At 37.5% G+C, this 27632-nt stretch overlaps 1 protein-coding gene across 8 annotated transcripts; it reads left to right on the forward strand.

Moving 5' to 3' along the window:
• The first annotated feature begins 68 nt into the window (after positions 1-68).
• Positions 69-21473, forward strand: RNF170 (ring finger protein 170). 8 transcript variants are annotated; one of them, XM_082074156.1, is made up of 9 exons: positions 78-355; positions 2165-2244; positions 8919-9000; positions 14593-14668; positions 15354-15469; positions 15873-15984; positions 16973-17046; positions 19093-19197; positions 20938-21473. In XM_082074156.1, the coding sequence occupies exons 6-9, from the start codon at positions 15915-15917 to the stop codon at positions 21205-21207; spliced, it is 519 nt and encodes a 172-aa protein (XP_081930282.1). In that variant the 5' UTR covers positions 78-355; positions 2165-2244; positions 8919-9000; positions 14593-14668; positions 15354-15469; positions 15873-15914; the 3' UTR covers positions 21208-21473. The 8 variants fall into 8 exon arrangements, with proteins under 8 accessions (XP_081930275.1, XP_081930276.1, XP_081930277.1 ...); XM_082074149.1 differs by lacking the exon at positions 15354-15469 and having other exon boundaries at positions 69-355; positions 8919-9062; XM_082074150.1 differs by lacking the exon at positions 15354-15469 and having other exon boundaries at positions 69-355; positions 2165-2231; positions 8919-9062.
• The last annotated feature ends 6159 nt before the right edge of the window (positions 21474-27632 follow it).

Consider the following 27632-nt stretch of genomic DNA (forward strand, 5'->3'; position numbering starts at 1 on the left):
CCAAGCGGGGGTGGACGAGACGCGGCGACGCTAGCGGGGGGCGGGGCCGCGGCCGGTGGCGAGCGTTGCGCGCGCCGGGAGGAGGGGTACCGAGGCGTGGAGCTGCGCACCGCCCCGCACCGCTGAGGGGAAGGGGCGGGGGCTTCGTCCGGCCCAGCCCAACCCAGCCCAGCCCAGCGGGGGAGCTTCTCCCTCTCGGCCCGCTGTAACTAGCGGAAGGCGTGAGCGGCATCGTGGGCGTCCGTTCCATCGCTTGTGCCTCTTCCGGTCTGACCTGGTGTGGTCTGATCCGGCGTGGCGGTCTTTAGACCTGTTGCCAGAGGTGGCAGCGAGCGGGGGCTGACGTTGTGGCGAGGTGAGGCGTGATCCACTACAGGCCGCGGAGGCCCTAGTGCACCGCTGGGCGCCTTAGGGGCCTGTCCCGCTTCACCTGGCTGCGTGTGCCCTCGGCTGTCGCCGCGCAGGCTGGTGGCGGATGGGAGCTGAACGGGAGGGTCTCTGGCGGGGCCGGGAGGGACCCGCAGCGACCTGCAGCAGCACCCCAAGCCCCGGCTGGCGCTGGCTTCGGGAGTGTGGGCTTGTGAGGACGCTGCACACACAGGCATTCTCTTGCTAGTGTATTACATGGCTTGGCTTGTGGAAGGAGAAGCCTCTATACGAGGTTTGCATCTTTTTTGAGGAGAAAATGAAATTAACTTAATCTAAGCAAAATTCAGCTGTAGTAAAAAATAATTAAGGTAAAATGAAAGTTACTTACTTAGCATTAGCTGCAGGTAATTCAGTTAATTTTTAATCTCAAAGATGAGTGTGTTTGATGGCCAGAGTGGTTCTGTGTCCTTACTCCCCTAGACAGAGTAGCTCTCCATCAGACTACAAAAGCAATGCCTGAAGAGTTTAAGAAACTTCTTGTAAATAGCCAGTTGAATTTTTGCCCCTGCAAAGTTTGTAGTGAGAATGTCAGACATCATGATAAGCTGTACGGTTTCCTATCAGTTAACAACTGGCCTCACTTGCAACAACATGGAATAACAAGGGTAGTACACTAGTAACAACTGAGAATTGGATAAACAACCAAGAAAGGAAGGGGTGCAGATCTAGTAACTATCACTTTGTTCCTGTTTTCTCACAGTTCTTCAATTCAGTAAGTTAGTAGCATGTGCAAACTCGTGAGTGTTCTTTTTTGTTAACCTGTTTTGAATAAAAGTGTATTGTAAAAGCTATGAAAACTCTCAAGTTTCCCAGTAAAGTACCTTCTCACTGAGCTCATTGTATAGCCCACTGTTTTCATTTTTAAGCTATTAATTCAATCTATTTTTGTTTAAAGGTAGATTTCCTGTCTAGGAATAAGTTTGTAAGTCTTTAAAAGTCTATGTGTGCTGTGGAACTATAAATTTCCATTCCAACTTTTAATGTGTACTTTAAGTTATGTGCTTGGTACTTTTGGCAAACAATGCTTTCACAGGTGAATTTCAGCATTTAAGGTTTGCTTTTATATCTTCCTTTATGTAACTTTCCTACTCTGCTTTGCCTGTTATGACCTGTAGCTTATGTTTTGTATTTCATTGGTGCAAACAAATACAGTAATGCTTTTTGTCTTGCTGTCTATTTTAAATGTGAAATTGTGTACAGAAACATTGCTTTCTACAATAAATTCTTGGGCAATTTTATCTTTAAAGCCTTTCATTCTTAGCTGAAGTATTACAATATCTGAGTAAACATTATTGACATTATTTACTGATCAGTCAGGTATCTGAACTGAAAACATTGGCAGGCTCTTTCTCACGCTCCAACCTGCGTATGAATTCAGCTCTACCCTTTGGGTTTTTTTAGAATTCTGTACCTTTCAGTATGTTTTAGCCTCATAAAACAGTGGAAAACATAATGGGCATTGTTTTACATAGGTCATGCATCATCCAGAAAGAGATCCAAATAGTAATGCTATATAGACTCTTGAAGTTGTCTTTTTGCTTCAAGCTGTCAATATAGTTTCAGGCTCGTGAGTAAAATAATTGGAGGCTTTTTTTGTTTTCCCAGTAGTGTCTTAACTTGGGATTACTTTCCCTTACAGAATTGCATCTGGAGTTTGCATCTGTAGTACTTTTAATTTGCAAAGCATGATTCCACCAGCACAAGTAAAATACCTACTATTTTTTTTCCTCTTTAGGAAAAAATGTGCCTCAGAGACTACTGATCTTGCAGAGACCTGCTTTGCCAGACAAGTGCCTCAGTTCGTCAGTTCTTAAGGTATATTGAACAAAATTATTTGCCTACTGAAATTGCCCTCTCCCTTATTTTTCCAAGACAATTTGGGCTTTTTCCTTTCTCTTTTGCAAAGACTGTGTGTGCATATAAATGTAGTCCGCATACTCCTGAAAGTAAAGATGGTTTATGGTGAAGAGAGAACCGAGTATTGTAACCTTCTCACTGAATGTATATGGTTAATTTGTATAATTTTTATGTTGCTATATATATATATATAATTTTATTTTCTCTTCGTAATGTGCCTTTTAGGTGGTCTGCACTTGATTTTTAAAATGTATAGAGATACTTAATACTAGAAATTATTGTGGATGCTTGATTCAAATAAGGCTATGCTCATGAAAATTGAAAGCCAATTAATCCTGTTTCCTCAAAACCATTTTTCTGAGTATACCATATGTCATTTGCCTTATTTCTGTTTTATAATGTTATGTATGTCTACACCACTATTTCGAAGCCCAGCTTTAGTACATGAAAGTACCTAAGTAGAATGTATCATCTCAGGATTTAGGCTAGTAAACTCATGCCAGAGTCTTCAGTGGTATTTATACGTTGACTGCTCATCATGCATGCTTAATGCCTGCTGTTGTTAATGCTTTCTGAATGCAGTCTAGGCATACCTTTGAAGTCTTCGTGAAGGAGAGTAAAAATAACTGTAGGATCCAGTTTGCCAGGTCAAATCTGTTCATGAAGTCCCATTCTTGACCACAAACAGTGGCCATGACCGGCTGCTACCCTGAAGTAGAATGTAATTGGACAACTTAAAAGAGAGGTCTCACGTATTGCCTCACAGCTAAGAATTTGTCCTTATTTTGGGAACTTATGCCTGGTTTCTCTTAAATGAAAGAGAAGCACTAAATTTATGCTTTAGATATTTCAGTATAAGCTAACATGCATGCAGAGGGTGGGTTCCAGGGTAAACATGCTCCATTTAACTATGCTTAAGTCCTTAAAAGTTGATTTATGTTATCCAAAATCTGTCAATCCTAATAGAAACCTGTTGATACAAATGAAACCTTGTTGTTCTTTTTGCCATGGAAGAAAATCTCAAGGAGTTAGTCTTTTTAGTCTTAGGAAAAAAAAAGTTACTCAGTATTTTACTAGCTGGAAAGAGTTAGATAACCTGGAAAATGCACCATCTCTACAAAGTAAGCAGCATTTTTAAGGAGCAGAGTAATGCTTCTGCTAAAAGAGAATAGGCAAGATGTTATACAGGTTCTGACTTGCACCCTGGCCCATCACCACCATCTTAATTTTATAAATTTTTCAGGCATTGAGGGAAATAATTAAAAAAAAAACAATCCTATTGTTCTCATCCAGTGCACTCCTGGCCAACCCCTGAAAAGGTTCATTGTTATCCAACTTGTCTTTCAGATGTTGAGAAAATTGTACCGTGCTCTTCAAACTAAATAAAATGTTGCTTCTGGTTGCTAATTTGTATCTCACAGCAGTATTACTTGTGCATAATCTAATTGTTTACTTCGCAGATGTAAGCAAGAGCCCCTTACTACTTTTTCACTATGCTTGTGCATTCCTTTGGGACCTAAAAAATCTATTTTTGAGAGTATATTAGCATACGGTACTTCCCCAATAAACTTAGGAAAGTTTGAATCCTTCAGGAAACTACGGGGATATTATAACTTTGGATAGCTGGCAACAAGTGTTCAATGTATCGTGGCAAATGTATAATGTTTTTAATTTCTTTACGAATCATGGCATGGGGTATTGTTGTAGCTGTACTATATGTAAAACATTGAAAGTCTTTGTAATACTTTTCAAATCTGAAAAATTAAGAAATAATACATTCACACTATTTTATGTCCTCATGCCCTCACATATCAATGTGATCTGTATGAGTTCCCATGAATAAAATACATTGCAATTGCAGTATTGATCACTATGGTTCTCCTTTTTTTTGCATAAAACTGCATGCATTGTTCCTACTTAACCATAGAGGGGAAAATGTAATTTTTAAGGCCTGCAATTCTTATTTGAAATGTAAGTAAATTAGTATTGCTTTCTGTCAGTGATTACTTGCAGAAAAACTGAGAATAAACAGGGTGATTTTGTATTCAGAGGATTAGTCTGTGATGGTTTTTACAAAAAAATCCAGTGATTTTACAAATTATAAATTCCATTCCCTTACGTTTCCAAGCATTTTGTGTTCAGCTCAGTCTGAGGTTGTTTACGTTCTGTAGCCATCAAGAACCCTAATGCAGATAAACTTGATCCCAGGCTAAGTACTATGCTGCAAAGTCCATCTGTAACTTAGTCCAAATGGAACAGAGCAGTAACTCCTTATCTTTTTTTTCTCCTCACTGGACAATTGAATTGTTTATCTTCAAGCAAGTGCCAGTAGTTTGAAAATGAGATGGAAGTGGAACTGCAAATTAAGTTTGGGGCTCTTCTGTTGTTGCATTTAATGCAGGAAAAAGGCCCCAGTTTTTTGTCAGATGTTTAAGCTTTGCAACTTATACTTCTAAAATTCTGAAATTGATTGTGTAAATTCCAGTTTTTATGTGAGTATTGTTAGTTGTGGTTTTGTTTTCATCCCCTAATTGAGACACGGGATGGGGTTATGCTATCATTGGAGATAGCTATCCTTGTTAAATGGCTAAAAAAGGGAAAAATCCCAAGTATAATGAAATATCAATTATCAAAATTTAATCTATTTTCAATTACTACCTTTTTTTTCCTGACATGGTTCTATTAATTTGGTACTTTTCTCAGAGAGCTAGTGTAGACAGAAAGTAGTTTATTGCATAAAATAATAGAGGTATAACATTAAAAAAATTCAAACTTTATTTGTAATTATAATAGGGAAAAAATGGCATAAATCTGCAGAAAAGAAAGAATTCAGTGTCTGAGAAGCCTATGGTCTAGAATGTTGATCCAGAAAGAATTATATGATGAAAAGGTTGATGAAATACTGTTATTTTTGCATAACCAAATGTAATCGATCAACATAAAAGTGTTGAATTTAGTACAAACCACATCAAGTTGCTATTAAATTATTTCATATTATTACTGGTTATTATTTTAAGAAAGATTAGTTGTCTGTGATAAAGCGTGCTTCTAGAAGTCTTCTCTGACATACCTTGAGTCCTTGCCAATGCTGGCTGTCTCTGAAGACTGAAGGGTCTTCATAACCTCATAAAGAATTAAGTCTCCTGTAGCCTACTTATTAATTGTACGAACTGAAAGAGCACCACTGCTAAATACATGCATTGTGTGGCAAAGATTCCTGAGCAGCTCCTTGAGGTCCACTAGCTAGTCTGTTACACATTCACACCACTGCAGGTGTGTTCATTGGCTGTTATGGTTGCACCTGAAGGAACATGAAATGCAAGTTTGCAGTTCTAGATATTTTGTTTGAAAATGTTCAAAACAGACTTGAGATCAGAAAATTCCTTCTTCCTTCAGTCAGAAACTTTTCAAATAGTGTATTTTAGCAATGTTCTTATAGCCATTGCTTTTTTTACATGCTAACCCAAAGATGAGTAGTAGGAGGAGATTGTTACTTTCTTTACTGAGGCTTAAATGACTATTCTCAGAAATTATGTATGGATCTTTTGAAGTGAAACCCTTCTATTTGTAGTTCCTAGTCTGTGCATTTCATGTCAGCCCTCAGAAAAAGTGCTAGAAGTAATGCTTAGTGATATGCTTAGCACTTTTTGTCTGTCTAGAAGCAGCAAGTAAGTTAAAACATGAACATGAGCCTAAGCATCGGTAGACCATCTTCCCTATAATTTACTAATAGAAGCAGCTGGGAGAGACACTGAGGAAGAGATTCTTCTCCCCTCTTTCTACATCTTGGCAATATTGATATTTAAGTGAAGAAAACGTGTTTGAGATAATGACATTTTATGTAGTAGAAAGACTATACAGGAATTTCTCTTGGACACTGTTTGTGTGAAAATGGTTAATGAGAAAGTCATATGTGGTAAGTGAAGGAGTAGATACAAGTAGCTGGTATTATGTGCAGGAAGGAAGAGAGGATGAGGATCTCTGTATTGGTTTTTCATATTCTGCTGCTAACCTTGGCACCACAGTTCAGTGTTTCAGGAAGAGTACATGAGTGGAAATTCAGGCAAGCAAATGTAGCAGGTGCTGTTTATGACAGATAAGGATTAAAAGTGTTGTTGTAAGGAACAAGCAGAGAGGAAGAGAGCTCTACAGTGGATATCTTGAAGGCTGTTCAGGGAAACTGAGTTAACTTTGTGTGATACTGACAATTAGTGTGTTAGTTTCAGAGTGCACCAAGGAAGCAGTGACATAGGAAGCCTTTCAGGTGGCAGTGTGAGGAACATTTGCCTCTCAAAGGTGGAATTAAAGCATCTGTATGTCTCTGTCAGTGTGTGTTTCAGGAAAAAAAAGTATGTAAAACGTGGTGAATGTAGCTATTATTACCATGTTGATCTATTCTACCAGCTGATGCAGGACAATGCAGGAATCACCACATAGCAGTTCTTTGCTGTTTACTTCTGGTTTTGTACTGACTGGTCAACCTGGAAATGACACTATGGCACAGTAAAAATAAAATTAGTGGACTAATAATGGTACATAAGGAGAGAAAACATAGTAGTTGAAGATAAAAGCATACTGGTCAAGACACAGTTGTGGAAAATGAGTGTCTTAGAATGATGTGTTGTAAGAGAGAGAAGCTTTGTCAGGATTAGATTTGCAAAGAAATAAAGGATACAGGTTGAGAATGTTGAGCTGGAGTGACATCACAGCACACCTATCTGTCCAGATCCTCAGCACCAAGGAACAGAAGACTTGAACAACACCTTAGCTTCATGGCTTTAACTATAGCAATATGATAATGTAGCTAGCTACACAGAGAAATGCTGTGACTCCTTGTGTAGGCTTTTTTTTTCTACCTAAGACCTTTCCACGAAGATCTAGTCTTTTATCCATTAGCATATATGAAACCTGTGTCAATATCAACATACTCTGAACATGGCTCTTGATGAGTCACTGGTGTTCCACCTTTGGGAAAAGTTACTCTTTCCAAATATTAATTCACATTTCAGTAGCTAGACTATGGCATGGTTGCTTGTGGAAAACTGTAATTAGCAAAAATTATGACTATAGTTACAGAGATAATAGTCTCAATTCAGGTTGGATGCTTAGGATAAATTAATTTATTGTTTCACTTCACATATGTTTCATTATTTCGTTTTGTTTTTCATGGTGGAAGCCCAAAAATTCAACAACAAAGGAATCTACCCTTCATTCTCCATGAGCTTTCTCTGCTCTCATGGTACTTAATTATACCACTTTTCCTTTTTTATGGTAATGTTAGAATATACCAACTTCTCTTGCATTACTGGTACAGAGGGGGGCTCCCACAAATGTGGGAAAGCTTGGTAAAAGCTCAACAACTTGTACGAGAAAAGATCTGCAGGGTGAGAGTAGCTGTCTTATGGAAGAGGTGACACTATTATGTTATGTTGAAATCTTGGCAGGGTAGTTATTACAGATATGCACTAAAATCCAGATGAGATGTATCCCATTTCAGTTTTTCAATTAATTCAGGGTCAGGCGGTGTCCGGTGATATTTGCTAGACAGTAAGGTTCAAATTAAAAAGTTACACATGAGCTGTGAAGTAGAGAGAAACGCTGCTGAGAGCTTGCAAGCTTAAGGCACACACTGGACTAGGAAGTAAAGTAAATGATCATAGTCTTACCTCAAACTGATGCTGAGATTTTATGTCAGCTCTGTATGAAAAATACTTTGTGTGTGGACACATCTTCAACTTGACTTTTCTGGTCATTTGTCAGAGTTAGCTTCACTCTCCTGGTTTCATAATATTTGCAACTGTAGTTCATTTCACTTCTTGATAGCAAGGAGTGATTTAGCCGTGTGTTGGAAACTGTTTTATTTTGCTTTTCTCCAGCTGTAGGTTAATGCTGTAGGGTAATAGATGTTAACATCGGCCAGCAATTCTGATTGTTGCATGTGTGCAATGAGTGTAAAACAAATGAATCTCACGAAGGAAGCCTGATAGTATTTTTTCTTTCAAGTTTTTCCCATTTTCAGCTGAGTGATGGTAATGCATGGAAAAGACAAAATACAAAGCACATTGGGTCATTCCTGTGTATCCATATGGGCATTTAACACTCTAAAAAGAGCTAAACTCTAAATGTCGTTGTTTCTTCATTTAAATGGTGAAAATCAGGTTTCTAAAATCTATGTTTTCTCAGCCCAGCAGCAATGATGTGTTGTGTAATAATTAAAATTCTTGGTAATGCAGAGTCATTTAACTTTTAATGAATGAACTGTCCTTAGAATTTGTCTAATTCAGCGATGACCTATTCCTAGGCAAGTTATCTGGTAAAGATTCACAAATAAATTATCTGACTGATGTCTTTTAAAAAACTCTTTAGATTGCAACAGTCATGCTGCTGTGCGACACAGATGTTTTGCAGCCCTCTGCAGCAGGCTGGGTGTTTCTTAAAAATGCATCTGTTCACTCTTATTTACCATTTTTTTTTTGCCCAAGCAATGACTGGTGTGTTGCTTCAGGAATTTGTGTGTATGAATAGATGTGTATACATATTACTTGTAACTATGTTTAAAATGTATGTATGCGCATGTATGTTTTAACATACATATATGTATGTATGTGTATATATTTCTTTTTACATTTTAGAGCTATGATGGCCAGTCACCAAGCAGAAGTTCAGAGTCTGAAGCTAGATAATGATTCAGTTATAGAAGGAATAAGTGACCAGGTACTGGTGGCAGTTGTGCTCAGTTTCACTTTCATTGCTGCTCTGGTATATACGATTTTAAGGTGAGAATATGTTGACAGGAATTAATCTACATATCTGCATCTTTAAAATTCTAACTTCCTCAACAGTTTTTTGCATTGGTATAGAGAACAACTGTGCTTTTGTGACATTAAGGAATTTATTGTTTTATCACTTACTCTGTTTAACTAGTTGCTTGGCAGAGTTTCATAATTTAATTCACAGTTAAAATGAAATTATGCATTTCTCAAAAGTGAAGTTTAACTCTTCCTTATCTTCAGGCAATCAAGCTGAATGATGTTCATCATTCCTTAACACTGAAAATGGCTGAATTCACAATCTAGATGGCTGGTGTGTCGTATTTGGTTACAAAGTACAAATTTGTCAATAATGACTCCACAATTAAGGTTGGATATAATCTTCAAACGTGTGTTCTAGTTTCAGTCTCCTTCCACTCCTTTAAAAAAAGAACAAACAAACAAAAAACCCCACAACGCACAAACCTCAATAAATCGACTGCTTTGTTTAGAAATTGAAATAAATAACTTACGCTTTTTCTATGGATAAATAGCGTTTAATCCAATTCCTTGTATTCCTTAAACACGTGTTCATTAGAGCATAAGCAAAACAGCACTGGGTGCGCGGGGGATTCGCTCCGCCCAACACGCACACCTTTAAACAATAAGAAGTGTGCTTAAATACAGTCAGGTATTACATATTCATAATGACCCCAAGAACGCCTATACATATTCATAACCTTTCCCCGCTTCTGATTAAAATGAGTCTCAGATAACCATTTCCACAGACGCTCCCCTGTTGCGCCTGCGCAGTGCCACTTGGTGAATTTGAGGAGGGGTCTTTGGGGGTCTTTGGATGAAGGCTCCTTCAGGTTCGTCACAGTGAACTTTTTACCTTTGGCTCATTATGTTGAATTGACTGGCACCCAAGCTGCCAAGTTGAATGAAACCAGACTGGCGCCCCCTTTTGCTGTAAATCTTCGTTATCTTGTCTCCTCAAGTTTACAGCTAGGTGCAGTAAAACTTCTTATCTTGGCATTCAATGGGGTTCTGTTCTTTTTAACATAAAGCTCTAAACTAAGCATTTATTGTGTGACTAAGCCTCAAAGTGTTAGTTCGTTAGCAGGCACCCATTATATGTTTAGTTAACCCTTAAAATGTTAGTTCCCTCTGTCAATATAACTTCATAAGCAAGTTTCATAACTTTTTACATAGAACTTAACCACCTTTTTCCAGGTTCAGAGCCCGTGCCTCATTTGGTTATATCTGTAAACATTAAACATCTCAGCACGAATCACAACTGCATTTTTCACAAAATTAATATGCTGGAAAATAATCGACTTTCTTGTGCTGCTTTCCATAAAGCAAAATGTTAAGTTCAGAATTCAGTAACTCTAATGTTTAAGTAATTAAAGCTTATTTTTCATTTCAGAGTTTTTCGTTGCAACCTAACTAATATCTTGGCCTTTGTGTTTTGGGAAAATAAGTCTGAGCTTCAGATTGGTGCTTTTTTTTTCTTTTACAGAAGTCTGTAGACTGCTGAACACAGACTAAGTTTGACTACTAAGATAACTCAGTTTTAGTGATGCACTGGCATTATGGAATTTACTGAGGAACTGAGGAGGTTCTATCTGTATGGAAAGTATTAGCAGGGTAGGATGTATTTGAGAGCAAGCTACAAAAGAATCCAGAAGTGGGAAAGCTTGGCTGGGCTGCAAGGAAGTGCTGCTGTTCAGGACCAGGAGACAGCAAAGGAATCTAAGAGAAGTGTATGCACTTCACCTTGCTTTTCTTTCCAAGGCAGTTTCAGATATTCTGATGGCTTCAGGAGTGCCTCTTTTCCATCTGCTCTCTCATGCTTTCTCTACCCCTTATACTGACATTTTTAGCCTTTGTGAGTTGGATTTTAAGTGTTTAGTTTAAAAGTAAACATTTTATTTTTGAACTTTATAAAAGAAAGTAAGGTAGCAACATGAGAGAAAAGTGAGTGGAACAAGGATCAGCAGTGTACAGGAGTAGTGGGAGTTCACTCAGGATTGGAGTTCAGGGCAATAATACATTGATTTTGAAGGGTTACTTGGGGAGAGAGAAAAGGGCTAGTTACTAATGACTTCTGCAGTGTCATGAGCTAAGTAAAAAGTTTCAGTGGATCCTGTTACAGGCCCTGATGGTTTATTTTCTGGAGGGGCAAACAAACTCAGACACAGAGCTTCGATACTTTGGAAGTCTTGAAGCTTGTTTACCTCTGCATTTCATGACTGACTACTGAAAGTCCAATCAGCATCCTCTTAGCTCTCTGCTGTGTCTTCTGGTACCTTCTGAAATTGTCTGTATTCAGCAGCATTTTTCCTCTACTTCCTTTGTAGTGTCTCCATCAAAATATGCATAGTACGGTAGAAAATTTGTACAGTACAAAAATTGTAGTAATTTTTATTTATTTAGCACTGAAGGGAGAACAGAGAAGAAAAGGAGTATTTTCTTCTCTAGTTATCTTAGGCAATACAGTGATCTGTGTGTTCCTTATACTGTGTCCTTTACCCCAGTCTATTTGTCACCCATACTCTGTGCAACATCTGAAGTACTTAACTTGGGTAGGAACAGGTCCTGGGTAAAAATACATGAAAGAAAGCTGAGAGTAATGAATAAGATTGCAGGAACTGAATAAAAAGGGAAAGTAGGCAGCAGTAGATTTCAGGGGGCAGAATTGGAATATGGAAAAACTGTTAAGGGATATGGTTGTTTTACCCGTTTCCAGTAGGAAGAACTCAATGAAACATCACATCAGGACATGAGCTGAAGGTCTCTTTACTTTTGGTGGAGAAACTTATTAGCAGTAATTAACATATGTACCAAGTTGCAGATGTCTAGTTCAGTTACTATAAGATACTTCTGCGAAGCCTGTATGTATTTGAGCTATAAATTTTGATAAAATACAGCCAGATTTTTTCCATAATCTTTTAAACTTGTGAGTAGGTTGTCACATTACAAACAAGACTGTGAAAATTTAATTTATCCCACAAATCAAAGAGAGCCTGACCCTCCAGCATTTTGTATCAGAGATTCCTTACTTGTCCCAGACTACTTACCTGACTCATATTTAAGAATCTGCAGGTTCAGATCTTTTTCTCTCATTTTTCTATCCCATCATATGGTTTGATTATAGGATCAAGTCAGTATTTCAGCAGAAGTGGGACTTTAATCCTTGGAAATTAACAATGGCTATCATTGCACAGTGATGAACCAGTTCCCGTGAGTACTGCCACTCACTTTCCCTGTGTGAGGCTGCATACTGAATGAGAAGGCAGCCTTCCTTCGTCTGGTAATGATAGTTTGATGGGGCCCTTTGTGATACACAGTAGAATCTTTCCATGTCATGGAATTTTTTTCCCTCAACTTACGGAGTACTCACACTCAGAAATGGGGAAATTAAAACATTCTGCATCTAACTTTATTTATTTATGGCTTTTTTTGATAATGTCTTTAATTGCATATGACCATATTGTTCTTCATTTTTTTCTTTTATTTTCTCACATTAATTTACATGACAGAAGTTATGAATTGCATATGTCTTGAGCTGCACTTGTTTGCTCCTGGACATTGTGCACTATTCTACTATCTCAGCATCTTATGCACAAGTGACAGATGTTACACATACCTGTATATCTACAGATGATATACATCACTGTACCTCTACAAATGCTCTCATGTATTCAACATAGCATGGGTTACCAGAGTAAAGTCATAAATGAAGTATTTGCACAAGGATGATATTAGCAAATTTGCAATTAGGTGTTCGTGAAGAAATCAGTATAAACTTGCTTATAATCCTTCCACTTGTTTTTTATTTGAATTGAATTTCAATATATTTAAAAGTTCTGGCAAAGTGACGGTGCAAAGTATGCTTGTTTGTAGCATCTAAACAGGAAAATTGTATGCGTAACATGTATGACAGACAACATCCATAAAATCTGACTGATAGAGACCCAGGGTGGGCAAGAAGGTTTTCAATGTAAGAAGGTTTTATGATGTAAGCTTTCCATCACATAACTTTAATAGGTGTCACCCACATTAGTGTTAAATAGATTTACTTTTTACAGATAACCATGTAATTTTTAGTGTGAAAAGTAAGGGGTTTGTCTGTTTCTCTTTGAAGAATGAGTGAAGGTGACAAAATATTAAAGATAGCAGTAATGCAGTACTATGATTGCCCACATGAACGAAAATGTTGCAGAAGCTCCTACAGCCATTGAGGAAATTATCTAAATAGAACTGCAACCAGAAAATGTCCTAAAAATTCAGCCAGTCCAGCCGTCAACGCTGACAGAGGATCAGCTTGCCTAGATCTGTGGAAGCAGTGCAGCCTGCTTTTTGATTTAACTTTTGGTCAAAGATAGATCGCAGTACCTTGAAGTAACCTTTTCTGATTTTATACACTTAGCAGATAGAAATGCTTTTCCACTAACCTTAGATAATTGTGTGAAATATTTGCTTGTATTTATAGAATGAAAGCCTTACCCCATTCTCTTTTGTCTCCATGAGTTCTGTATGAACTGACATTTCTTCATGCTCTCTAATGTTTAAAAAATGTGGGCAGTAGTTCGTATTATCTTCTGAACTTCCTCCAACTTCTCTATGTGTTTTTATGCATTTAGCCCAGAATGAAAAACAGAATGCAGCTGAGACCTTGACAGTGCTGAGCAGAATATATCACCAGTGAAATCCATGTGAATAAATAAAGCTTAAAAATTAACAGTTTTTATTATGATATAATATTTATGGTAACTCGACACCTTTTAATTTTGTCAGCATCATTTTTCATTCCAATTTAGTTCCTATTGTGCTTTTGAATTTCAAACTTGTAATGTATCCAGCCTCTATTCTTCAATGAGTCCCTTCCCCATGATTCCCCTTGGCATTTCTAACATGTAATTTTCTTCCTCATAAAGTTTTCCTTTTTTAAAAGTGATTTTAAAATAATGATTTATTTTTATATCCAGTCTGCTCATAGTGACATAAATCCAACATTTGAAATCTAGGGAGTTTCCCTACTCCTTCTTATGTAAATGTTATGTCTTAATGTTTAACGTAGCAGATAAAGTTGAAATAATTAAAGTTTTTCAACTCTATAATTTAGGTGTTGAGCGAATAAAAAAAAAAATACAAATAGACCAACAACACAAAAACTAGCAGTGGAGACAAAAATTAAAACTATTTCTGCAAGATGAATATAAAAGCTTTCAAGCAACTTGATTTTTTGCAGGTTAATGGCTTAATTTTGTTTCAGATTAAAATCTAGTTCTGGCATGATTTAATGATTCATTATGGAGCCTCTCTGAAAAATCTTGCTGCTGTACAGCTTTAAATGTCCAAAGTAACTTTAGGATCTAGAATAAAAGTCCTGTTTCTTTAGTTATTTTTATACTTTCTTTAAAATCCTTTATAGCAGGAAAGAAAAATTTTTTGCTCTTTGTTCAAATTTATTTTTTTGCAATCAGTTGTTTTTCTGTGTTGGCCCATGGTGTTCAGTTTTTCTTATTGCTTATATTTCCTTTCACAGAAATGAACATCAGAACATACACCCAGAAAATCAAGAGCTAGTGCGAGCTCTTCGTCAGCAGCTTCAAACTGAACAGGTGCTGTGCCGAGTGTTGGCATCATTCAACTACCTGTTTTGGGGTGGTGTAGATTCCTCTGAGGTTCTGGAAGAAGCTGGTCTTCAAAGTTATGGAAGCTTACTTACTGTACAGAGGCATCCTTGAAATTTATCAAATAATGAGATAACATAAGCTTTTTTATGGATAAGTTCAGTAATTTAAATTAAATATTAATAGCTGGTCAGTTCTTTTTTTAAATAAGCTTTTTTACCACAAGGTGGAGTATGTTAGATTATGTTGTATGCTTCCTGCAATATTCCTGGGAAGTTAGTGGTAAAGGAAAAGAGATCTAGTGTACAGCCTGTTGCCACATGACAGGGGTTAGATGTTTAGACTCATAAACTCTGTGTAGCAGAACAATGGCACAGCAAGGAGAGCCAGGCAATAAAGATTGAACAACCTGATCTAGTGACAGATGTTGCTTGCCTATGGCAGAAGAGTCAAACTACATCATCTTTAAAGGTCCTTCCAACCCAAATCATTCTGTGGTTCTATGATTGCATCCAGTTCTGACATGTAGGGCAGAAGATGGGAGACTCTAGGCTAGGTTACTGGAAATTGCTGAGTCCCAGCCCTTAAGTGAAAAGCCATATTTTTGGAGAGTATCGAGGAAAACCTTTCATTGTAATACTTTTTGAAATAATTACAGATTTTTTAACTGCAGTGCATATTTATGTGGAAGACAAATACAGCAAAATGGGGAGAAAAAACATTTAATGGCAGTGACATACACAAGCTGATGTTTATGCTTGGGCTTGGGAACACTAAATACTGCAACTGGTAAGCAATGCAGCTCTGGCTCTACACAGAGCTACTTAGAATAATGAAGTAACAGTGTAGATCTGAGCTGTTAGTCATACTTAAGCATGTCTAACCTCACTTAATGTGAAGGACCAAGGAGGTTCATTCTTTGCAGTCTTTGACTGGATTGAAGCACATGCTTATGTAACAGATGGAGGGAAAATAATGGGCTTGTCACAAGAAGGACTTGTTTAGTGAATCAGTTCTTGATTTGATTTTTGAATTCAAATATATTTCTCTTTCATTTCTCATAGCTTAGCATCTGACTCTTTGACTTAAAGTAAATGAACACTGGATTGATTATTATTTTTTAAACTCAGTAGACTTATCTAATAATCTAATAATAGTGTTTCTAATACTTCACATTTCTCATCTGTTCCAGCAGGATGCTTCTGCTGGTGATAGACATCGCTTCTATACAGATATGTCTTGTCCAGTCTGTTTGCAACAGGCTACATTCCCTATAGAAACAAACTGTGGACATCTCTTCTGTGGTAAGCAAGGAAAATCCCAAGCCTCAAAGATAAAACCATAATAGAAATAGAAATTTTTGGCACTAGTACGGTCTCCCTTACGCAAAGCTTTGTTTGGTTGTAACTGCTTATCTTCTAGTCTGTATCAGAATTTATATAGACTGTTGAGCAAATACATTTGTGAATAAACAGTAACTTTTAGAGTGTGCCATGTTTTTTCTGTGTTATCAGGATTGAAATTACAGTTAATTCAAAAATGTTGAGGAGAGAGAGCATAATTTATTTCCAACTAGTAAAAAAAACTGAAGAGGCTGAAAAAACACTTGGAAATTTACCATTTAAGAAAGAGTAAAAAAAAAATATTCTTGGTATTATCTTTATCTCAGAATGGTGTGGATTTTTTTTGTTTTCTTGGATGTCCTGGAGAATTAAGACTAAGTTCACAATGCTTGAAGTGTTTTTTTGTTTTAAGGCCCAGCTATTCAAATTTACATATAAATATCCTGTGTAGCATTTCACTTCCTCTCCTTCAGGTTTCCAGTAGTATTCTTTCACTGCATTCATCTAGTTTTACTGAGTGTATAGTATATGCTATATATTAGTCATTCAAATGAAAAAGTTTATGAATTTGGAAAGGAATTAAAGTACACAGATTTTTATATATTCCTTCACCTGTTGAAACTCTGATAATAAAGCCAGGTTTTTAGTATAAATTTTACTTCTCAATATTTTTGTGACTTCTAAACTTTAAACTGGTAAAATTTTTAATTATTTGCTTCTTCAGTTAATGACTAAGACATTTTCTGTCTTTTCCAGAAATACTACTTTAATTATTCAGTTAATAGCATTGAATTTGAACACATTGGTTCTTGTTATCCTTGGTATCTTCAGTGAATTCTGTATACAAAATTACACCAGAAAATATAGATTTAACGTAGCTGCTTATACCCTTCTGTTGTTTTCCTTGGCGTGTAACATATTACTTCAGTCTGTAACTTACCTTCATCAGGTTCCTGCATTATTGCCTACTGGAGGTATGGCTCATGGCTTGGTGCCATCCGTTGTCCAATCTGCAGACAAACGGTAATATTTCAAGTAATCATGGACCTGATAGTTTGGCTATCTAGTATAGCTTACCGAAAAAGCACATACATGTAAACTGCAATAGTGAGACTGACAGAAAAGAAAATCTGAGAAGCTGAAAGAGTATGGATATGTGAGGCATAGATGGCAGACATTTAGTTTCTTTGAACTTTTTGCTTTGCCAAATGGCTCTAAAAAATACAAATTGCTCCTGCAACTGAAATTTAAGTGAACAGCACTGGTAACTTAGCCATTTTCCTGTAAAATGTAAATGTATATAAAACCAGAAAATCCTAAGATCCTAATAATTGTTCTTCTATGCTTGCTGTTCAGGATGTTATATATTATAACTTCTTTAACAGAACTTGCATCTAAAGGTCCTGGCTGTTGTGGAAGGCTGCCAGTAGGCAGTATACTACTGGTTTCTGAGACATACCCTCTCCCTTCCTTCTCTCCCTGCCAGAAAAACTATGTCAATTTCTTTTTTTGTCCCTATTTTTAGTTTGTATGCATGAGCTTTGTAGAGCAAGTATTAACTTACTTCCTACGCAACTTACTTACATTGTCAGTTTGAAATATGTCCCTGCAACTCATTAACACTTAAGATCTCTGAGTCTTATAGTGTATGTTTGAACAAAAGAACATTTTCATTTTAACAATGCACAAACTACAGAGCTGGTAACTTCTGATGAATAATATAACATACTTCATGCTCTGGCCCATACATTATATCCTGCTTTGATTGCATGTATCAGGCAGGACAAAAGACTAAGAACACAGAGGAAGGAAAGACAAGTTGTTATGACTAGGGGAAGAACGAGTAGCTTTAGAGAGCAGCCAGTGAGGAGAGAGACTCAAAAAATAAAGATGAGGAAGATGCTTGCATTATTATGCATTTATTCTCACCCTGTAAAGTGAGAAAAGTGAGGTCTGATTTACAAATGGGGGATGGAAGTATGTGTGCATAAACAAGTTGAGTTGTACAGAAGGTTTGTGGCAGGGCTAGGAGTTGAATATAGATTATCTTCTCATGCTGTCATTTGCTAGATGTGACTACTGCACAGATATAAGATATATATTTAGTGGTATAGAGGGAGCTTTTGAAGATTGTAATAATTTAAAGTGCTATGCATTTTCTATTTCCTATGATAATCTGTCTCTTATTCCTGGACATAGCTTCCAAATACAAGTGTTAAGTTTTCAGAGACTCCTATACAGAAAAATAACATAAAATATATGTGAATGTGACCTTACGTATTTCTCTGTATTAGTGTCAGGAGAATGGAGCCAGGCTCTTCTCGGTGACAACCAATGACAGGACAAGGGGCAATGGGTACAAACTGGAACACAGGAGGTTCCACTTAAATATGAGAAGAAACTTCTTCACAGTGAGGGTGACAGAGCACTGGAACAGGCTGCCCAGCGAGGCTGTGAAGTCTCCTTCTCTGGAGACATTCAAAACCTGCCAGGACACCTTCCTGTGTAACCTCATCTGGGTGTTCCTTCTCCAGCGGAGGGATTGGTCTAGATGATTTTTGAGTGCTCTTCCAATCCCTAACATTTTGTGATTCTGTGTTAACCCAATAACATTGCAGAATTCTCTGTGCTTACAAAAGCGCTCAAGATTAATATATTTTTCTGTTAATTTATTTTTCTGTTTTGTTCTCCTTGGTCATGGTATGAATGTCCATATGAAAGTGAGTTTTGTTGCTTGTTTGCTGAAATGCAAGGCCATTCTAAAGAAGGAAAAAGAATGCGTGTTTAGAAAAATTTCCTGTAAACTTCTCTTGGAGGGTTCTTATGCTTGTTTTTAACAATCTTTTTAAAATTAATATTGTGTAAATAATTGTAAGCCATGAATTTATTAAAACTTAGCAGCAGAATCCATGTTAGTAGTTTTCATTTTATTTCACTACTAAATTTTTAAGTAAAAGTTTGCTCTATGTACTTAACTGAAGTTAACTGTTAAACTTTTCATTTATAGTTCACAATGCCTGCATTTAAAAGACAGTTGCACATGTAACAAAGTCTCCCTGCTGTGCCTAGGTAACATTGTTTTTACCGCTCTTTGGAGAAGATCAGCAAGATGCAATGCAAGTATTACAAGATGTCAATGATTACAATCGGAGATTCTCAGGACAGCCCAGATCTGTAAGTTTTGGACAAATTTGAATGGAAGTCACTGATTTTAGGGGAGGCTGGGTTTGTTTGTTTGTTGTGTTGGGTTTTTTTTGTTTTTCGCTGGGGTATGGATTTTCTCTTTATGATGCTTAGGGACTTTACCACTTTTTGTTAGGAAATTCACGTTTATATAGTTAAGGCAAACCCATGACCTTGAAAATATTTATTCGTAATTTGTGGAAACATATGGAAATCTGCATTTTTGTTGTGAGTGAGAACTGCTAAGACTTGAGCTCCCTATTCCTATGTTAAGGTCTTTTAAAATTATGAATAATTAATTTGAAAGGATTAATAATTAGTCAGTAAAAATACTTAATTAAATACATGACCTGCAAGGAAGAATAGTCACTGGATTAATCTCTTTACGTTGATAAGAAGAATCTGAAGTTTTATTCTGTGCCATTTTTCCTCAGATTTCAAGCTATATGCTGTCATCCTTTTTTTTTTTGCTCCTAGATTATATTACAATCTTTATTCTGTTCTCTGAGTGAAAAAGACAGGATTGGTTTTATATAAATAGCTAAGAGAACTTTAGAAAGTCAGACTCGTGAGCCTGTCTTCTGTGTGCATGTTCTGATTTGCAAGGCGAAATGCATGCACATGCATACTAGTAACTTCCCTACTTCCTCTGTTCATTGGATTTGGATTTAATAACAAAACATTAGCAAGAAAAATTTACAGTCCAGATAGACAAAACGGTGTGAGATGGTGGTGTTGTGGGGGTTTTTTTTGTGTTGTTTTGTTTTTCATGTTCGGTTATGCTTTTGATCCAGAATAAATTGAAACTACCTTTCAGGCTCCAGTGGACCTCTCTGTGGGCTCTGTGTCTAGTTCCTGATGACCTGTCTGAGGTCATGCCAGAATTCTGCATTAAAGCCCTAATAGGACAAGATAAATTGTCCTAGATTTATGCATGGCATATTGCCTTAACCACATACAAAATTCCTTTCTAGAGAACTTTTTCAACCTTGACAATAACTCATTTTAACATCATGGCTCTGTGTACAGTAGAAATGGAACCAGTATATATATATATATATATATAAAAAAAAAAAAGGCAAAGTTCACCCTCTCTACACATCACAAGAAAAACATGAGTATTTTCTACTGAGCAGTCCCTCAGTAGGATGACAGAATCATAGTAGAAAAATAGAAGGGAACCAGGGATAGGTTCATTTAAAGGTTCTTTAGTTTAGTTGAAGCTTGATCCATTGTTTGGAAACTTGTGTGAATCAGTGGTTTTATGCCAGGGGAGGGGGTGTTGTGTTTCTGAAGAACTGCATCCTGTTCTACTTTACCTGTTTTTTTTTCTTGCAGTCCCTAGTTGTCTTCTATTCTGATCCATATTTCAGTCCTGTTTGCTGTTTCTCACTGTCTCAGTCATTTGTTTTACTGTAGTGATCACTGCTTTTCCTTCTTGATATTAATAGATGCCAGTGTATTTTGTTGTGAGTTAAATGTATGTTTTGTGGTATAGAATCACAAAGTTTAGCTGTTTATTGAAAACATATATACTCTAAATCTGACATTTTACCCAGGAAAACTAAGTCCAGGAAGTCTTGTCTTACTTTTTTTTTGTTTTAATTCTTATAAACGAATAGATTCCAAAGCTGTAATGTAGTAATAGAAACTTCAGACTAAAAGAAAGACCCATTCAGCTTCGGCCTGTTGGTAAATCAAAATATTAACTTTTGTTTTCTTTCTTTGTAGATTATGGAGAGAATTATGGATCTGCCTACTTTATTGCGTCACGCTTTCAGGGAGATGTTTTCTGTTGGAGGCCTCTTCTGGATGTTTCGCATCAGAATATTCCTCTGCTTGCTTGGAGCCTTGCTCTACCTGGCATCACCTCTGGATTTTCTTCCTGAAGCACTCTTTGGAATTCTGGGTTTCTTAGATGATTTCTTTGTCATTTTTCTTTTGCTGATATATATCTCTATCATGTACCGAGAAGTAGTGACACAGCGACTGAATAGATGAAATAGACAAAAATGGTCCAAATGCGGAGGCGGCTGTGGAATGTTTAAAAAGAGAACTCTAACATAAGTATGATATAGCAAGGCACCTGTGTACAGTTTCCGTAGTTAAAATTTCATAGCTGGTCATCTTATGAAGGGTTAGTATGTGGTGATGTTTAACTGAAATCTTTAATTTGTGTATTACATGTGCTTCATATAGATGAGGTTAGTTTTATAGCGTAATAAACAAACTTCATCTGCTTCCACCTGATAAACAATGGTATGTCATCGAAACAGAGAACACTTTTTTTGTGCATGGTTTGTGAAAAAGGAGTTTTAGTAAAGGACTTCTAGTGAAAAATGCTTTTGGGTAATCTAGACATGTATAAGGAAATTCAGAAATTCTTCACAATACACTTATCACAGCTAAATTGTTTAATGTCTCTGTGCAATAGAGTTTTTTAAAATAAAAGTAACATTGTGTGCCTGTGTGGAAGAAACCCAAGGGCTGTGTTACAATTATCATTCTGCAGTTTGCTGTTGTCCACATGCTTTTCAAAAACAAGGAGAACACCTCAGTATTGCTTGAACTGCACCCAGTACGGTTGCATGCAATCCATATAATTTTATTTTTGTATTTGGGAATATACACGCAGTATCTGATCTAGATAGAGAAACCAGTATTATGTACTACCAGACTGGTTAGTGCTCTATTTTTAATCAGGAGCATGTTTTTTCTCTTCATGCTTGTTTATTTGGTAGGTACGTATGTTGGAAGCAGGGTTTTTATGCTGCTTTGGGTCAATGCAATGTGTCTGGTGAGAGTTTGCATTCCTTTGGTTGCATTAAAACATTTAGCTAATGGAGAGAACCCTTGAAGTTTAGACAGTGTTTGAAGAAGAGAAGTCAGTACTGGATGTTTGCACTGCAGAACTTTACCTGAATGTACATACTGCAATATAGGTGTTAAACAACTTAGATATTGGGACATTTGATTTTCCATTGGGGTTTTATTATTTGGTTTGTTGATTTGGATGTGGGTTCTGATTACCTTGAAAAAAATTTGTTATAGGGGACCACAAAAAATGCTGGAAATGTTTTCAAAAATACCAGGGTATTAATTAACCTTCAAGTTGATTTTTTTTTTTAGTGTTGAGTTCAAAATGTGCTATCATTGCTACAGAAGTAATTTGAAAATATTTTCATTTTACTAAATTAATCCCACTAGAAAGGTCAAGGATATGATAGATCTACGTACTTTTTAGCCAGAGGAATTACGATTGCCATTTCACTTTAACTTCCTGAGTACTTGAACGACAGTGATTAGACAGGTGATTCTTTGCGTGTTTACATATATGGGATGAGGCTTACAATGAAAGGGACCTTTTCACAACTTCTCTGTTTTGCCCTTGCAGGTGTCTTTTCTAAGCATGTGCAGGGAGATGATAAAGCTGGCACCTGACATGTCAGTGGTTGTAGTAGGAGATTGTCCTTCAGTGTTTTAAATGACATTCACTGATTCTTCATTAGAAAATTTGCTTTTGAAAATCCAAAGATATTTTACAAATGAACTGGAAAGCTAAATTTTTCCTTGTTTGTTATTGATGGACAAGAGGAGAAACAAAAAGTGAAACAAGGAGGGGAAGGAGGAGAGCAAGACAGAAAATGACATTTTGGAAAAAAATTCTGTTGGTTCTTGAGCATCTTAGTTGAGCTTTTTCCTTTGTGTTGGCATCACTAGTGTATGGTAATGGTTTAGTGGCTACCTCAGTTAAAAGTTAAGGTATTATTGAGTAAGTGTGGGATATTCCTTAACTGTTGGTTAAATTTACAAAGACAGACAGTAGTTTAGGATGTTAATTAAGACAGGATTTTGCAGTTTTGCTATAAGCATTGTTTTGGTTTTGTTTGGATATTTTTTTTTTTTCCCAAGAGATCCAGTAGAGAGCAAACTCCAAAAAAAGTATTTTTCTTTTCTCCTGGAGTTTGGCTTGTGGATCTGCTTAGAGAAGAGTGTGAATTGCTGTTGTAGAACAACTGGAGTCTGTTCATAGAATCTGTTGATCTAGTACCTCCTCCATATGTTTATTCTATGAATATAGTTTTTTATAGTTTTTCCCATGACTCTTTATATCTAGAGAGGATCTAGATGTACATGAAGCTGCTTATCACAGATTTATTTTCATTGAGCTCCCCAATGCCACATGCTACTGTGAAGTTCATGCCAAAATATCCATCTAAGGGATCTGTTCCTAAAGAACAGACCTTCTTGTGTACCTGAAATCATACACAAGCCACATCTGAGTAGCTATATAAAGTTTGCTTGTGTTCTGTTTCTTCCTCCACTACATTTCTGCTAGCCAGAAAGGGTTCTCTCAGAGGCTTCTGCTTATTTTTGAATATTCAGTAACATTGTAAACTTAAATTCAACACATTGAATGCTTGACAGAATTAGGGCCAGCCTTCCTGTTCACCAGTATGTATGCTTGCTTGTGGAGGAATTTTTTTGGTCCTGCAAGCCACTGATTTATGACTTGCTCAGACCTTTTTTTAAGCACCTGTAATGTGAAGATGTATCTGTCCTGCAGCATTTGGCTGCTGCTCCTTTACGCAAATCTGAACTAGCTGTGAGTTAGCTGTCTTGGGTACTTAGCTCACACTTAAATGTTAAAGCTCCGAAGAAGCTGGAGATTAATGCATGAGCATGTAGGATTCCTGGACTGTGTGCTACCAAGTTGTTCTGGCAGCAATATTAAAGGTAAATGCAAGAGCTGAGTACCAGCTTCAGGATGTGAAAGAACTATATGATGCTGTGTGAAAAGTGACTGCAAACTTTTCTGCAGTTTTGTCTCCTGGAGTGGGGCAGCTGTGTCCCTAAGCGGGGAAAAGAAGGAAAGGGCAAGCTTTAGCAGCAAATAAGAGATACAGAGAAAAAAACATAGTTCTAAAAACGTTCTGATGGCTTCCCCAAAAACTGTGAAACATTTGGTTGTTCCAGCAATATTAACAAAGAGAAAAACTAAAGTTATACTTAATAGCTCTTACACAATTATCTGTAGCATCTTGAGGCCTAATGATCGTCATTATGACAAGTGCTTTACAGAGCCATCTGTTTATGTTGAGTTCCACACCACTGATGTCTATGAGGAAGAGGCAGAATGGTGTGATTTGGGGATACAGTTTTGCCATAGTTTTCATAGAACTGTAGCAATGACCTGTGTGTTACACTAGATTTTTAAGACAAAAGGATTTAGGCCTACTTATTGTTACTTTTAATTATAATAAAATGCTGTTAAAGTAAGAGATTCTCTTGATTTATTTCATTGACTTTCTGGGAGGAAAATTCTCCATTCCCTGGGCTAAAGCTGGTGGTAACTCTTTTGCAGTCTTCATTGATTCCAGTACAGATGGTTAATTGCATCTTCAAGTATCAGTCCTCCATGAAAACAAATGCACGAAGCAGGTGGGTGAGAATCCAGTAAGTGAAGTAAATGGAAGGAAACAGGAAATAGTCTCTGTAGGTTTACAGGAAAGACAAATGTTGGATTGGGGCAGGGAAGAACTGGATGTGACTGGCCTGTGCTGCAATCCTGTGCTTTTCCTAATCCATGTTGTGGGAGACCTCTGGGCATCAGGAAAACATGATTCATTCTGCTAAGGAATGTCCAACAAGTCTTAGCTGAGAAGTCCAGTGCCAAGCTGGGCCAAGTCTTCTGGACTCAGAGGTGAACTTTGCAGCCTACTTTGGTACATGGTTCCAGTGTTTATGGAAAAACATGTAAATACATATTTAGTAAGAAGCTATTAAATCAGGTTGAAATTTTGATGGGTACACACATGTCCTTCCATGTGATTCCTCTGTGCTTGCTGTGGCAAGCTCAGCTAAATACTCCAGAGTTCCTCAGCCAAGGCTACCAGAGTAGGTGACTGTTTTAGAAGGTCTGTTGTATAGTTGTAGTAGGCAGGCTTTCTGCTTCTAACTGCCAAGCAAACAGGCAACTGCCCATCGGTCATCAACACTGGAAGCCACGTGGACGTTGTTCCAAGAAGACAGAGCAGTAATCTCATTACCCCAGTTTCTTTGAGATGTAGTGTCCTAGTGGGTTGCCTTCTTCCCTATTATGGGCGCTGGGGTTTTGACCTGGGGAAGAAGCTGCTAAATTTCATTCCATTTATGATTCCCTCAGCTCAGGGACCTGCAGCTGTTTAGGGCAGAGATAGGGCTGCAGCTGCTGTTCCTTTGTGGACCACACATCATCTCTTGTAAGTAGAAGTGCTTTCTGTAAACCAGATCTTCTGTTCATTCAGGGAGTGAGAAGCCAATCCAAGTTACAAAATAAATAATACCACAAAATGAGGCAAGCAGGAGGTTAGAGTTGAGTTTCCTATACTACAACTTGGATTAGTCTTTTTGTATGCCCCTGCTCTGTACCACATTGCCTTATGTAATATGTTTGTCACTTCAACAGCCATGGAAGATACATTTCATCTGTCCCTAGGTAATCTCAGATCTTGCCGCAGGTATTCCTACTGTACTTTCCTGTCAAGTGTTAGGGCTGCTTTGTCGAGTGGATTAAATTAAAGGGTGTGGCAGGGTTGGGTAGAACAAAAAGGGCCCTCTTAAAGAAAATTCCTCGTTGTGTGATCTACTCTTATTGATACTGTATGACCCTGTATGAGGACATCTAAATATATTGTCTCTCTTTGTTTATGCTAATACTAGATAAAAGGCACAAGAACATTGAAAACTCTAGAAAAATATATCCGTGAGATGTTGGAAAGACTGATATTATACCTATAGGGTGGGCTGAGGAAGTCTTGAGTCTTCAAATATTTTAAAAGGGGATGCTTTTCTCTGCATTAGGTATGATTGGAGGAGATAGCAATGATCTTGAATTGCAACAAATGAGACTTAGATTAGAAGAAACTTGCTCAAGTGAGTTGGCAGAGGATATTGTCCGGGGCTTCTGAAGGCAAGCTAATATCTGTGGGGACTGGTTTCTGCACTGCTAGTCCTGCCTGGAGAATGGGCAGATGAATTAAAAGGTATCTGCTTTCAAGGCAGCGGGTCTGGGCCTTAACAGACATGGGGCCAGAGAAGTCCTGATCTGACACAGTCTATCCTTGCTGCTGGTGTTTCTGACAGATGTAACCTGTATGCATCAGCTGGCAGACCTGACCAGCTTACCTTTCCCCAGGAGATTTGCTGAATAGTAGTGCTCAAAATCCCTGATGTAATGATGTGGCTCCACCTTATTTCAGGATACCTTAATGATTATTTACAATAATATTCCATTTTATTACAAAAACTGTTTATCCCACATTTTCCAAGAAGAGGATTATTTCTCATGATTAACAGATGCTTAATTGGTGGGAGGGAAGGAGAGGGGAAAGGAACATAATTGATAATATTGAGTCAATTGCTTGTTGCTGACAGGTAGCTGATGGGGAACCATGGCTGTATCAGGTGTTACTAATAGCTTGGCTAGAATATGTTTCATGGAAAGCTGTTCAGCTTCACGATAGCATATGTTGTGCTTCACAGTCAAGAATAATTTTCTCCCCCCTCCCCCTTTCTGCCTTCACTCTAGAAACTTATTTCTTGTTTAACCAAGATGAGGAGGCAGCAGAACCTGAGAACAATATGCCATACTTTATGCAGGGCTGTGTGAACAGTCCTGTGTAAACCACCTTTTTCAGGGAGAGGCCCCACGTCATCCCATGTGACATGTCCTTACTCTCTGAAGTACAAGGTCATGCTTTTGTCTTTCTTGACATTTTCGACATCTAGGCACCAGCAGTTGGTGTTGCCTGATGATGTTGCCTTTGTGCCTGGGCTCTGAGGAGAGTCACAATACTCAATTTAACAGAGATTGTTTCAAAATAACTATTATAATCAGTGAGCTGTTTTATGACAGTCTTTGATTTATGTTTTCATCCCATCTAGGGTCTTCAGCATCCAATGGAACAACCTGACAGTGCTCTAGTCTCATTTCTCTTTTCCTTGCAGGTTTTTGTTCATCCCCTTCCCACTTTCTCATTGTGGTGTGTAAGGACCACAGTAAAGATCACAAAGCAAATTTTGATTAATCTCTTGGTTGTATGCCACAACAGTTTACACCTTGCCCCTGAATATCCCTTCCAGCCAACGCCTCAACTCATGCATCAAGAAGGAGGGAGGGTAGAAACATGTCTGGTTAAATAGTTAGATTCCTCATGTAAGAGCATGAAGAAGACAGTTTGGTACAGCCCTGTGGTCCTGCCTCTTCCCCGCACAAGGAACTGGGCACCCTGGGTCTGCTGCCTTTCCCCAAGAAGGATGAAGTACCTGAAGCCCACCAAACTTTTGTCTTGTGCCTAAAATTTCCCCCAGCAGTGTCTCCTGTTTTGATAACTGCAAGTATACAACAAAGACCAGAAGAAGCATGGCATCAAAGCAGACCTCCA

The sequence above is a fragment of the Streptopelia decaocto genome, assembly GCF_964273445.1.
Source record: "Streptopelia decaocto genome assembly, chromosome: Z".
NCBI classification, from domain to species: domain Eukaryota; kingdom Metazoa; phylum Chordata; class Aves; order Columbiformes; family Columbidae; genus Streptopelia; species Streptopelia decaocto.